General features: G+C 48.4%; 1 protein-coding gene and 1 long non-coding RNA gene across 10 annotated transcripts in view; one reads left to right on the top strand and one right to left on the bottom strand.

Moving 5' to 3' along the window:
• Nucleotides 1-2,112: 2,112 nt before the first annotated feature.
• Nucleotides 2,113-2,785, bottom strand: LOC121830190 (uncharacterized). Its single transcript, XR_006073193.2, has 2 exons — nucleotides 2,511-2,785; nucleotides 2,113-2,330 (listed from the first exon to the last, which is right to left on the bottom strand). It is a non-coding gene; the product is annotated as an uncharacterized LOC121830190 (long non-coding RNA).
• A 532-nt stretch (nucleotides 2,786-3,317) lies between these two features.
• The window catches only part of Tmem131l (transmembrane 131 like), a 147,123-nt gene continuing 136,104 nt past the window's right edge, over nucleotides 3,318-14,336 (top strand). For 7 of the 9 annotated variants that reach the window (XR_013052137.1, XM_076574314.1, XM_076574313.1 and 4 more), the window contains exons 1-3: nucleotides 3,318-3,525; nucleotides 4,120-4,190; nucleotides 11,529-11,572. Coding sequence is in view for 6 of the 9 variants with exons in the window: in XM_076574314.1 (XP_076430429.1) it covers nucleotides 3,402-3,525; nucleotides 4,120-4,190; nucleotides 11,529-11,572 (239 nt within the window). In the remaining 3 variants the exon portion in view is untranslated. Of the gene's footprint in view, nucleotides 3,526-4,119; nucleotides 4,191-6,504; nucleotides 6,721-11,528; nucleotides 11,573-14,336 lie in introns of those variants that run through there. The other 2 variants (XM_076574316.1, XM_042279205.2) reach the window with 2 other exon arrangements.

The following is a 14,336-nucleotide window of genomic DNA, read 5'->3' as shown; positions in this document are numbered from 1 at the left end:
GAAAGAATGACTCTGTCTGTGGGTTGTCTTTTGCCCTCCATGTATGCTCTATGCACACATACACTCACACAAATAAATACATGTAAAAATAATTCTAACCAGACGTGGCACACGCCTTTAACCCCAGCACTCAGGAGGCAGAGGTGGATCTCTGTGAGTTCCAGCCTGGTCTACAGAGCGAGGTCCAGGACAGCCAGGGCTACACAGAGAAACCCTGTCTCAAAAAAAAAAAAAAAAAAAAAAAAAAAAGATAATAATAATAATTCTAAAAAAAAGTCATAGCAAAACGAGTGCCTTTGAGTCAAGGGGGCAGTTGCATCTCAGGAATATAGGACTATAGGTTTCTACCCTGCTGTGGACATTTCCTTCTAGCCAGAGTAGACGCCTAGATCTCAGTGGTGGGGGTGGCTCAGTGGAACTCTTGGTCTTGTTTCATTGGGGAAGGACCTAAAACTGACGGACAAACGGGTCAGCAGAAGGCTGCTTCATGTACATGAATTATCCCAATGTCTGAGTGATAAATGATATGATAGTAAGTAGGTAATTCATGCATTAGAAGCATTAGTTTCAAGTGTAACACTTTATAGGTGTGGCATGCCTCCACAATGGGAATAAATAGTAACATGATTCCTAGCATTTATTGAGCACCCAATGCCAGGTGTTTACCATGCCTTATCTCATTTCATCTTCACAGTGACTCTCTGACTTGGCGTGTCTAATCTTCTCTAGATTAGAGGTTAAGGTGATTGGGGCTTACCATGTGAGTCAACTTTATGCAGGATCTGTTGAGATAAAATTTGTGTGTAGACTCACTTTTCATCTGCACTCATTTAAAAAAGGGTGTAAAAACATTGTTAAAATAGGAATCGATTTTGTTATTGTAGTTTCATGGTGCTGAGGACTAAAGCCAGGGTCTTGTGGATGGGGCAAGGGTTCTACCACTGAACTACAACCCCAGCCCGCTTTTCCTTTTTAATTCTGAGACCAAGTCTCACAAAATCGCCTAGGTGGTCTTTGCATGAACTCTGTTGCCCCCAAGATGACCTTGAGAGCTCTCTATCCTCCTGCCTCAGCATTTCTGGTAGCCAGAATTTATAGGCCTGGGCCATCAGGCAGAATTAAGGATGGATTTTTTGTTGTTATTGTCTTTTGCTTTGTTTTGTTTTTAGCTTATGATGTAGATTTAACTTTAAAAAATCCTCAAAGTTAAATAAAAAGAATAAAGATTTTTTTCTCAAGTTCTCAGCTCTAATAGCCTGTGACTCTCTACCGTTGACAGCAGGGATTCCAGAAACACAGCACAAATACACAAGCGTCATCTTTGGAGAACAACTTAACTTTAAAACATGGGAGCTGCTTAATGGGCCCTCGCTTTCCTGTTGTTCGTGAGTCAGCAAGAACCATACCTCCAGAGAAAGCTGAGTGGGTCAGATTTATCTAAGAAGACAGCTGTGTGGTCCTGGATCCTTCTCCAGCCTCCTGGGACTGCAGATACATGCTTCAGGCTAGGTGAACAACGGTCAACTAGCAATTCCCACTTTGTAAAGACCTCAGCCTGAAAGAACCAGGCTATTCTGGGAAACCTTCGGTAGGAGAGTAAAGGAGAGCACACTCATGTGGCCTACAGCAATATTCCTCAGTCTTAAGTAATTCTCCTGGATAGTGTGGTACTTTTAGCGTGGGACTTTAATAGTAAAAAGATAAACTAATTTAAGAGATGGTGGAGTTTTACATTGTGGCTCAAACTAAACCTGCTGTCAATGTTTGCTTGCTTTCTTAGTATAGGAGATTTAAAATTAACATGCAGTAAAGAAATAGGCCTGCGAAGGAACTTTTCATTAGAAACCAACTGAAAACACCTAATGTGAACTATGCAAGTGTTGGGCTTGTAGTGCTCTGAATTGAGCCCAGAGCCCACGTGCTAGCCAGGCTACACCCTCAGCCCTGCGCATATTCCTTTGTTTTTCTGAGGCCCTTTAACACAGCGAGGGAATTTCAGTGTCCAAGGGGCAAATATAAACCCAGAGAAGTGAAATGAATTGGGAAAAGGTCACAATGGGATGCGATAGGAGGTCCCTGCTAGGCAATCTAGGAAAAAAGAAATGGTTGGAGTTGTTCAAGTTAGGCAAAGCAAAGTGACTTTTTCATGTGGACGTCTGCTTTTGTCAAATGTTAAGCCTGGCAAAGAAATCAGATGGCTTAACCACATTTAGAGTTACATCCAGACAGCGAGATTAGGTTCCCAGTCTCGTGTTGGGAAGAGAGTGTCCGTCGTTCAGTTTGTCCTTCTCCAGCATCTGACCTGCTGCTATGTGACCACGTAGTCTAGACTGGAAGGCACCAGAAGCAATTAAAGATTAGATCAATGTAAGCAGACAGGTGTGCACCATCCCGTCCCTTCTTTAAACTGCATAGCTCCCACGCTGAATTTCATACAAGCTATGTTTGCAGCACACAGCAAAGCAACCTGAAAAGCTGAGGCAGAGAATATATTCCCAAATATGACTTACACTGCTTATGAACGTTGGAAATGGGCAGGCGACCACACACTTCAACTGCAATTGAGTTGACTGGCTCACTTTTGCAGTTTGATTCCGAAGGTGGGCACATTTGCAGGGTCTCTGAAGGTCTAAGCGACGACGAAGCTCTCCCACCTGTCACCACTTGGACGGTCTCCACCGTGGGTGCCGCGCGCATTACCGCCACGCGGCGCTGAGGTCAGCCTCTTGGGTGTTGGGAGAGCTTTTTATTCTAAATTACAGACCTCGCAGCCACCGGATATCCTCGCTGCACAACTGGCAGTAGCTATGCGGCTGCACTCGGCGTTTCCTGACAACCACAGCATTATTTCCACTTAATATCCTGTTCAAGGCCTCGCGCCGGGCTACGATTCATTCCCAGGACACCCCCCCCCCCCCCGCCCCCCAGCCGCCGCCCCGTCCCTCCTCCCCCGGGGTTCCTGTCCCCGCCGCGACGCGGGTGTCACCAACAAAGAGCACCCCCTGAGAGTTCACGAGGACACCCTCTCCCCCGTGGGCCGCGAGCCCCAGCCCCCAGAGTCGAGCTGCTGGGGGCCCTCGGGCACGTGCTGCGCGCCACAAGCGTTCGCATTGTCCTCGTCCCTCCGCTCCCCGCCGCGTTCCATCCCCCCCCCTCCCCGCCCCCTCCACCCCTTCCACCCCCTCCACCCCCTCCTATCTGCCGAGCACACACGCTCCGGAGCAAGCGGAGCGCGGGCGCCGAGCAGCAGTCCAACAGCTGCGGGGGCGGGCCCAGCCGCGGGGGGCGGGGCCGGAGGCGGGGCGGGGCCAGGGCGCGGGGGCGGGCCCGGGGCGCGGCTAGGCGGCCGCGGCGCCAGCAAGCGAGAGAACGAGATCGCTGCGAGCGCGGCGAGCACCAGCATGGCGGGGCTCCGGCGCCCGCCGTCCAGCGCCTACCGCCGCACGGCCGCTGCCGTGAACCTTCTGCTGGGCGTCTTCCAGGTCCTGCTGTCCTGCTGCCGTCCGGGAGGGGCTCAGGGACAAGGTCAGCCCGTCGTCGGGGCTCGCTGTCCTCGCCGCCCCGCCCCCCCTCTTTCTTTTGGGGAACTGTTGAAATCTGTGAGGGATCGCGGAGGAAGGGGACCCGGGCGGCTGGGGAAGACGGGCTGCTGCAGCCCTGCGACCGCAGCGTCCCCTCGGAGGCCCTAGGCCCCGGGTCAGGGGCGGGCAACGCGGGGCTTAAGGGACCGCTAGCCGCGCGCGCCCCGGAGCCTTTGTGCGCGGGCCCCTGCGCCCCGGGCGCATCCCCCGCTTTGTGTGGCGCGCGGGTGCCTCGCCGCGCCCGGCTTCCTGCAGCTTTGTTTCCCCAGCCCGGTGCCCCGGGGATCACCGTGCCTGGTGAGGCGGCCTCGCCCCCTGGTCTGGACCAAGCCCGCATGCTCTCACCTCCTGGATCCAGGGGGGCGCCGGCGGGGCATTGTATTTGCATCCTCGGCTCACCCCTCGGGTGGCCTCCGCTGCGGGAGGAGAAGGAGACTTGTTTGGGGCAGGCGGGTGGCACGGGGGGACGGGTGAGGAAACAGGAAGCGTTTCTTTTCCGTGCATTACAAACGCGGTGTGTCTTTTGGTGTCCGTGCAGCGATTGAGCCCTTGCCGAACGTGGTGGAGCTGTGGCAGGCAGAAGAAGGGGAACTCCTGCTGCCCACTCAGGTGAGGAGGACCAGGTGACAGGGCGGGGGTAGGCGTGCGAGGGAGGAGAGGCCTGGAGGCAGCCCGGCCTTCCCCCAGTGGCACAGGAGCGTTCGGGTCACTTTGCAAGGCAAATAAACGGTCGTGCCGAGCCTGAACACCTGGCAACGGTGGCCCTCCGGCCTCCTCCCGCGCCATGTGACAGGGTGTGAGTCAGGCCCGCCCCAAGTTCAGAAGGTGGGTGCCCAGGCCACCTCAGCAGGGTTGTGTGTCGCACTGCCTCGCGCCTGGCTCGGGGCGGATTCCTTGGCCTGCTAGTGGTCCAGGGTGGGCGGAGGACTTGGTTCTGGGTCTGTACTGCTGTCTCTAAGTAAGCGGGTGTGGTGTGGATGGCAAGTGGCTGGAGGGCTGAACACAATGGGAATATTGATTTCATAAATGTTAGTGAGTGGTAGTTGCCATTAGCCTAAGTAGCTTTGGGATGAAGAAGTGACTTTATAAAGGAGTATAATCTTGGATTTTCTCCAAGTGCCTTTAATTCCTGTTAGGATACACCCACTTAAGAACCTGAATTTCAGGTTTTTTCACCCCCACCCCCCCCAACGATGATAGAATGATTACATGTGGAAAAATAATTGCTGTCGTTTTATTGGGGAATCTGTAGCATAGAGGGCTTCAGGCTGCAACGGATGTTGCAAAGCTTTTGTCTTGAATAGAATGTTTCAATTATGCAAGAAATTCACATTGACTTCCAAAAGGTACCCGTTTAAACAAAATTTTGATGTTTTCACCAGCAGTGCAGGAGAGACCCAAAATGCATTGGGGGGGGGGTGTTTGTTGAATGCTAAGAGAATATTAACTTGCATGTGGTAATTTCAAAGTGTTCGTTACTTTCCATGTTGGTGGCAGCATCCACATCGCTATAACTTCTTTAAGTCTCCAGGTATCTATCCCTCTCTTATGTGAAGCATTGGCAGCACTGGCTTTGAGATACTTGGAATATTCATTTGACCAGGGCTAATGAATAACAGCTGACAGGCAGAGAGGTGATGTTTTTTTTTTTTTTTTTTCTTTAGAAAATAATTTCCTTTTTCTGAAAGGCCAGCAGGCTGCAGGAGCCCCACCTTTTGAGGAGCACCACCAGCAAGTAGTCTTTCTCCTAAAAGTGTATTACCAAATGGATTTTTTACCCTTGATTCTAAATAATACATCTGTTTTGATAAGGGGGCACCACCACCACCACCACTACCACAACCACCACCAAAACCCAAAGTCAAAATCATTCATGACCTTAGCTGAGACCCACACTTAGCACTTGATGTGTTTATTTTAAATAGTCCTATTTGTGAGTGTCAGATGCTTAACAATGGCATGGGTGACCTTTGGGCCAGAGAATTCTTCATGATGGGGGCCTGCCCTGTTTACTGCAGTATGCTGAATATCGTTCCTGGTCTCTACCCCTTGGATGTCCGTGACACTTTGACTGCCACTGGGTCACTACTACTGTGGGTGTTTTTATTCTGTTTGTTTATTTATTTAAAAATAAGGTCTTGCCATGTTGCCTCAGGTTCCTCCACTCAAGCCATCCTCCTGTTTCATCCCTGAGTTAGCTGGAGCTACACAGTAACTGATGTCTTCCATTGGACCTGGCTCCAACCACCAGTTTTACCAAATGAGCATGTCTCCAAGTATTCCTGGGAAGCAGAGTTTCCCAGGTTAAGATGCACTGATGCGCCTTTGTATTTTGGCTCAATTGGAGTCTCCATGTCTTAACTGGGTAGGGGTGGAAGCTAACGGAGAAAGAGAATAAATTATAGACATTATTTGCTTCTGCCTTCGTGAAAGATATATTCTTTGTGCCCAGAATTGGAAATGTCAAGGCCTATGATAACATTACTTCATTTATAGGCTCAAAAGTAATTTTATGAAATGCCCAGTTTCTGGCTTGATTTTACTTCATGTGCTTAGTGTAGTTTGTTCTAAAAATGGTTAAGGCTGAGAAGGTGCCATTCCGGAATACTCACCACAGAGACATTGATAGCTAAGGTATTTTAATCAATGCTGTGGTGAAAGTGAAACTAGTGTGCACAATAATTTTCTGCATATATCATCTCCATGTGTGTGCCCGTGAGATACTGTACCAGTGTGGATATGCCTGGGCAGGGATGAGGGATGTGTGTGTGTCTGAGATACAGAGTGTTCTGAAGAAGGTCATTTGGAAGAAATTCTTTTCAAGGAATTTAGAATTATTTTCAGAAGATTGCCTTGTGTATGTCATAGGAGTCTGGAGAATCTTTATAAGTGTTAGGTAAATTTTATGCCTTCCATTCAGGAAGACTGAAAAGTGGCTTTGGAACCTAAAAGTTGTCAGAGAGGTGACCATCAGGATGTGCTCAAGGAACAATAGATTTGCTCAATATTGATTATTTATACAGAAGTGTTTTTTTTTTTCTCTTAACTTTTTCTTATGGGACTCTAAGTGATGAAGTTGTTACTCATCATTCATTAATGGTTACAAGCTGCCAGACCCTCTTGTCTCTTAAGTGTCTAGGTATGAATCCTCCCACTACTTAACTTGTTAATTCACTTTGTTCTTGTTGCTAGAGATTGAACCCAGGACCTTGCATGTGCTAAACACGTGTTCTAGTCACTGGGCTGTATCCGGGCCCAGCATACGGTATCTTTGTTACCAGCTCTCTCACCCACAGAGTGGGGTGTTTTTCATATTAATTTCAGAGGCGTTCCTGAGGATGACCTTCTTTGAACTTAGTGGATCCAGGTTGCTCGTTGTCTTGGTGGTTTCTTAGCCAGCTCATAAGCTCCATTACTGAAAAACGTAAACACTTTCCCTCGCTGTAGGGGCTGTACCGGGGCAGATAACTCAGTATGATGGGCTCTGTGCCTAAGGTGATGCTGTTATTCAGGGGCTGTGTGCGTGGCCTGAGAGGATGGGACCCAGAGCCATGTGCATGCTAGGCAAGTGGTAGCAATGAATTACATCTGCTCTCCCTATTTATATGTTTTTGCTGTGTAGTCTTCTGTTAGGAGATTATTTGGTATAGTGGCACACAAAAAAAATTATCAGTCATGATGAGAGGAAAGAAAAGCCCACTTGGCTTTATTGTTAGAGTTGCACATCCCTCCCCACCCCCACCTCCGACCTCTGATTATCCAGCACCTGACTCCAAAGTAGTGACGGCACAGAAACCGCCCGGTTTCTCATTGGCTGTCTCGTGGCAGCAGCATTTGTGTCAGATAACGAGCCGCGTGCCTTAGTGGTCCACATGTGTGGAGGGCCATGCTCCCTGGGTCCGCTCTGGCCTTTGGGGTCCAGCAGTCTCACCTCGTCTCTTTCTCCTGCCACTCCTGGGGACTGTCTAGACTGGCGCTGGGCCTGCGGAGCCCAGTGTGTTGTCTGTGGTGCGAACCATGGATGTTGACCCCCGGCACGGAGGCACCTGACGGCTGGGTCCTTTTGTGAGGCTTGTATTTCGTGCTGTCACCATCGTCCCCTGCTGTCTGCATTTCTCGTCCTGTTTTGCTTTTCTTTGCTTGTGTGTGCCATGTTGTCTCAACTGGGTTCCCATACCATGAGTCTGGGCTGCTGAGGTTTGAGAGCTCTGCTTGTGGCCACAGTATTCCCTATGTCGTGGGCATTCAGAAGTCACCCCTGATGCCTTTGGAGGAGAGGCAGCTGTCCTGTCTGGCCCCACTTACTTATTGATGGTTCAGGTCACTCAGTCCTGTAGATTATAGATGAAATGCCTACCTGTCCATGGTCCTGTTATTGTGAGAACCACATTTGGTGTTGACTTACTCAGGCGTCCCAGTCTTCATGGAATCATTCATGAACACCAGAGAGTGGAAATGGAGATGCTGGACCGAGCGTGGGGCCTTGGTGGGATGGGTGGGCCAGCCCAGCTTGGGGCTCTGATGCCTGTGTAGTCATTGAGCAAACACCAGGCATTGACACAGCACAGTTGAACCTCCCTGACTTAGGGATAAAGAAGAAAATCTGGTCTTTAAAAATACCATGTCTTGTTGACACCCCGCCCCCCCAAGTCTGAGGGTGTGGATAATAGAAATTGGTAGAAAGTAAAACCAGAGACAGTACAGTGAACATTTGTTTGTTTGTTTTAATCTCAGGTACAGTATTATGTAATAGCACACAACTCTGGTCAGTCAATCATTAACTAGTGTTTGGAAGTCTTTTTGTCATAGAGGTTTATTTTTGGCTTGATCTCCTTCTGTCAACATTGGAAAAATAGTAGCTAACATGGGTTGAGAACTGTCATGTCATTTAAGCACGGTGCGGTCCTCTATAGAGGACGAAGTGTTATTGCTTCATTTTACAGCTGCAGACGTGAGGGACAGCACAGCTAATAAGTCACTCACTGCAATAAGAAAGTAACAGAAGACCAAAAGAAAGAAAAGGTGCTGGGTATTGGTGGCACACGCCTTTAATCCCAGGAGGCAGAGACAGGTGGCTCTCTGAGTTGCAGGTCAGCCTACAGAGCAAATTCCAGGACAGCCAAGGCTACACAGAGAAACCCTGTCTCGAAAAAACAAAACAAAACAAAAATATCAGAGGAAGATTTGGACCTAGGAAGTGTTTAGCTGGAGAGCCCAAGCTTTTTTCTGACTGTGTTGCATTTTAGTACCGTCTGAGCAGCCCTGTGGTGGTGGTAAAAGTGCTTGTGTTGGAGGGAAATAACTTCGAGTTCTGTTTTCATCTCGAGAAAGTTGCTTAGAATTTTTCGGAAATCCCGAGAGCTGTTAGACTCTGAGACAGCTGGGCTGTACTCAGCCTGCTGGCCATGCGCTGTTTCAGGTGCAGATGGTGGTAGAGTAAACCGGAACACCTGCCCGTGCAGACTCTGCCATTTCAGTAGAGCCACGTGGATGATAGAGACCCAGAAGTGGAAGCGCTGCAGTCTGCAGGAAGGGCACACGTGTTGTATGCAGACAGGAAGAGGCAGTGATGGGAATGTTTGTTCTAGTTTAAGCCATCCATGTGGGCCACTTTGAAAAGATACTTGAGCCAGCCCTTGAAAGCAGCATGGGATTGAAATAGCCAGTGCAAGGGCCCTGGGGCACTGGAGTGGCTGGGACTAAAGAGGATTTGAGCTTCTTCTTTGAGAGCTTGCTTTTGTTGAGTAGATAAAGCTGGTAATGCCTGGGACAGCCTTCAAGTACTGAAGAACTTAAGAACGGAGAGAAGAGGCCAGTGTCTCCCAGAGGGGTCACTTAAGGCCTAAGGCCAGAAGGGGCCCAACCCTGAGTAGTATTAAATGGTGGACAATGTAGTCCAGTTTCTACTCTGACATTTTAAATTATAACCAGAGCCTGCTGGTCTGGAAGGAGGGGATGGGTGTGTCAGGGCTGTGCTGGGCAGACCCTTCCTGAAAGAGCTTGGAGTACGTCTCATGAACACTGGGAGCTTTTGGAGCACTTTCTGGTGTTTCAGACAGGGTCTTACTGTTAGTCCAGGCTGGCCTGGAAACTCTCCACCTTCTTGCCTCAGCCTTTTGGTCATCCTGAGCAGGGACGCTGGAAGCTGGGCATACAGTGGCCAGTAGGGAGTGATGTGGAGGAAGGTTGCTATGGCAGTGATGCTTGCAGGATGGAATGGAGGCAGGTCTGTCAGCATAGCAAAAAGGTAGGACAGGCCTTTGCGGGTATTGGTGGTGGGCCGGTGGACAGGACAGAGGAGAGTGGGCAGATCTGAATTTTCTGTTGGCGGTGGAGGGAGGGTACTCTCAGCAGAAGCGGAGGGGGGCGGGAGAGGCTGGTTTTCAACACATCCAGCTTCTGTACAGGTACTGCTGACGGGGGGTGGAGGGGTGGGGGGGTGGGGGTGTGTTCACCTGGGAGTGGAGCACGAGGTAGTGCACGTCCTGGCCTTTGGAAAGAAGACCAAGTTGTAAGCAGTGTGCCATGTCTGCAGAGTCACGGCCGTGACTGCTTGCCAGGCTTGGCGGTGTGCAGAGCAAAGCTTGCCTTGGAGGCTTGAGACTTGGCCTTGGAGAATGATGGGCATTGGTGGAAAGTCTGCGGTGGGATTGAGTGAGAGATGGAGCGGAAGAGGGAGGGAAGATAGCAGTTTTGGCCTTGGAGTTTTAGTTTGGGCTAAGATGCTGAAGGTTTTTTGTTCTAAAAAGTTTATTTTTATTTATGTGTATATGTGGGTGCCTGGTGCTCAGGGAGGCCGGAAGTGACAGGTGGTTAAGCTGCCTGGTGTGGGAACTAAACCCTCTGGAAGAACAGTACTGGCTCTTAACCACTGAGCCGTCTCTCCAAACCCAGCATCATGCTGAAGTTGTAGTGTGCAAAGGACCCTGGGCTAAGAGGGCAAGAGGTGGGAGGAGGGGGTGGCGGTCTGCTGCACGGGGAGGCGGGGGGAGGAGCCGGTGAGTCAGGGTGTCCCCAGCTTTAGGGAAGTGGAACACCACAGTGGTAACATGGGCACTGCGGGTGCGTAGCTGGGCTTGGCTCTGTTCCTGTGTCTGTTGCCTTTTCCTCCTGACGTACATGGAAGAGCGTGTGAGGGTGGTGTTTACTTAGTTTACAAAATTAGTGGCCTTTTTATTGATGTCAAAGTATATCACATTAATAGAATTCTGAGCTATACAATGTCTTTTCTGCTTTTAAATTATTATTATTATTATTATTATTATTATTATTATTATTATTATTTTTGGAGACAGGATCTCACTATACAGTCTGGCTGGCCTTTAACCTCATTATGTAGACCATGCTGGTCTCTAGCTCCACCTGCTTCTGCCTCTCTAGTGCTGGGACTTGGCCACCATGCCCAGCTAAATAGTATGTTTTCTATACTTAGGGATTTTTAATTAGTGTCTTATGTGATTAAACTTAAAATGTTAAAAAAAAAAAAAGCTCTTGAAATGATACCTAACTTGTTTTGAAATTATGTTTAGGCTGTGTTTTTTAAACTAGTAGGTTATTTTCTTAGCATGAATGTCTAAGAGACCACTTGGCAGTTTATGGCCTTATATTGCCATTGTAACATCATTTGTGTCTGTGTGTCTGTCATTGAGTATATACAGGTATGTGTGGCGCCCCTAGAGGCCAGAAGAGGGCATTTGCTCCCTAGGAGGTGGAGTTAGAGGTGCTTGTTGGTTGCCTGATGTTCCTGTTGGGACCCAAACTTGGGCCCTCTGGAAGATCAGGAAGCACTTGGAGCCACCGACCCCTCTCAACAGCCCCAGGGTAACGCGGTATAAGTCTCTGTTGACCGCTGTGCCAGTCACTGTAGGTATCCACGCAGCCCGTCAGCCCACCGCTGCTGATTGTGTCTGTTTGAGGGAGTTGTTAATGGATGTTCTTTTCCTACAGGGTGATTCTGAAGAGGACTTGGAGGAGCCTTCTCAAGAACAGAGGTAAGGAAAGTGGGGGCAGATCACCGCCTGCCAGGCATCCCGGCCCTCACTGGCTGCGTCTGCTCTCCACATCTCTGTGTGTGTGTTTAATATTACCTAAAACATACCGCTTTCTCTCTGACCTCGGTGGAGTCTACGCTCTCTAGTCATTAATCTGATTTTGTTTTAAAATGGTACAGAAAACTGTTGCAGTACTCCCTTACTTTTCCCGTGGTGTATTTATGCCGCCCCTCTTGTTGAGAGACATCTATTGAGGTCAGACTCTGTGCCCGGCGGTGAACGTAACACACCAGACAAGCCATGCATGGCCTTGTACTGTGTGTGGCGTGCGGGCCAGTGAGGAGGACGCTGAATCAGGTTCTCTTCCCTGCTGTTTTAGCATGTTCCCGGTTGGACAAACATCCCAGCTCTGGGACTTCCCTGTTCCCCAAGAAACGCCTTCCCTTCGGGTCAGCCTCAGCAGCCGAGGCTCACAGTTGGGTCAGCCTGGACTGTGGGCTTCATCGTGCTGGTGCCAGTTAGTCCAGCATTCTGCTCCCAGCCGCTTTGCCTCTAACCTGATTTCTCACTCGGTTGTGTCCTTTTGTTTATTTTGTCTGTTCGGCTCTTTGGGATTGCGATTGTTCCTGATGTGTGAAGATCATATCATGACACAGACGGAAGGCTCCTGTTAGAGACCGTCTTTGTGTCTGTTTCTAGAAATGCAGATTTGGAGTTCTAAGAATTAGCTCAGTGCAATGCTATGTGATGGGTAAATTAGTCACTGACCCATGTCTGAACTATTCATTGACTTATCTACTACAGAATTGTCATTATTCAGTTGATTTTCAAAACTTCCTCACACCAGTTCAGTATCCTGTGACTTTAAAAATAAACGTTTGAACTGGGCATGGTAGATTTGCCTTTGGCCCTAGTACTTGGGATGTCGAGGCAGAAGGATTAGGAGTTCAAGGTCATCCTTGGCCACATTGTCAGTTTGAGTGAGGCTCTCCAGATCTAGATAGGACCATGTCTTATAAAAACAAAGGCGAAGCCCAATTTCATCGAGACTTGCTTTAGAATAAAGATTTACAAGGAAATTACGGAGGTCCAAAGACAGGTCTCGCATAACTCTCTCCCAGGACACTCTGTTGTCATGTGAACATCTTCTAATACTCTGGTACATTTATTGCTGTGATGCCAACCCTGGAGTCTTACTATGAACCCAGTCCTGTTCTTTTTCTTTGGCTATCATTAGTGTTTTCCTAATCTCCTTTTCAGGCCTGAGTCATCAGTGGAGTTCAGCTTCATCTCTGCAGATTGTCTGCAGTTCTTCTCTGTGGGCATTTCCTCTTCTGTTATTCAGCCACTTATGTCAGTGAGAGCACATGGATATTTATACCCTGAGTTTAATCCTATATGCTTTTTTTTATAGGCAAATTCCCAAAGTCCCTCACCTGTTAGGGGCCCCTCTGCTTTTGAATATGATCATGGGTCCCTCAGCTTTAGGTCCCAGGATCCCATGTGAAGTTTTAGTTGCCATATTTCCTTGAGTACAGTTGGTTCTCAGTTTGTCAGTTTCCTAAGTTTTGATGGCCTTTTGAGGAGGTCAGGTGTTTTTGTATGATGCCCTTGAATTTCAGCTTATTTGATCATTTTTCTCGAGGTTGAATGGGCCGGGTTCCGGGGGAGGAAGGCCACAAAGACAGGCTGCCCTGCCATCCTATCAAGTCAGGGAAGGGTATATGCTTGGATCACTTTCTCCCTTGATTCTGAACCCTTTCTTTTTTCTTTTCTTTTCTTTTTCGAGACAGGGTTTCTCTGTGTAGCCCTGGCTGACCTGGAACTTACTCTTTAGACCAGGCTGGCCTCGAACTCCCAGAGATCCTCCTGTGAGTTCCAGGGTTAAAGGTGTGCGCCACAACCCAGCTGTCTTTTGATTCTGACCTGGGTCACCAGGTCACCGTTCTGTCTCGTCAGGTCTCCCTGCCTGAGCTCATCACACCACCTCTTTTAACACCATATTCTTAGGAGGCAAATTGATTACATAGGATGAAGCTACATCAACACAGGTTGCTTAGAATTTTCTGTGGAGATTTGCCCCCTCTCACTTATTTGTTTAGTAATCATGTGAGTATGCTCTGGGGTTCAGCCCAGCACCAGGTCTCCCTTCTGTTTTAATACCATTCATATTTAATCTTAATTATAAAGTCATTAGTATCGTTTTACACCTTTTAATAGTTTTTTTATAATTTTAAGAAGGATACCACAATATTAACTTTTAATGACAGACAGACATGAAGTCACAAAACCATGCATTTTTATCAAGATATTCTAGAGTGGCTACTACTGTAACAACTTGAGACTAGAGAAATAAACTTGACTATAAAACACTCTGTTTTTTTTTTTTTTTTGAGAAAGCATGATTTGAGAAAGCATGCTGTGTATCTATCACTAGAGAACATCTAGATCGTCAGAAGTCAGTGCTTCACCACCAAGACTGCCTGAGGTGGGGCCTGGCCAGGACCATTGCTGATTCTGGGCATGAGGCCTCTGGAGCGGCTTGCCTGCTACCTCTCACTCCAGTTGAGGAGCTATCAGTGTAATTGGCCTTGGTCAAGATTTTGTTTGTGTTATCTTGACTTCATCTTCTGTGGATGCTCTGTAATTGTGTTTGGTTGCAAGCCAAGAAAGCACTATTTGAAGATGTTCTTCCTTCTCGCCTTCCCATCCCTCCTGGGTGTTCTCAGATATCAGCAGCAATCTACTACTTTGCTGAGAAAGA

This window comes from Peromyscus maniculatus, chromosome 6, assembly GCF_049852395.1.
Source record: "Peromyscus maniculatus bairdii isolate BWxNUB_F1_BW_parent chromosome 6, HU_Pman_BW_mat_3.1, whole genome shotgun sequence".
Classification (NCBI taxonomy): Eukaryota; Metazoa; Chordata; class Mammalia; order Rodentia; family Cricetidae; genus Peromyscus; species Peromyscus maniculatus.
The sequence above is the reverse complement of the archived record's forward strand: the minus strand, read 5'-3'. Positions and strand labels throughout refer to the sequence as shown.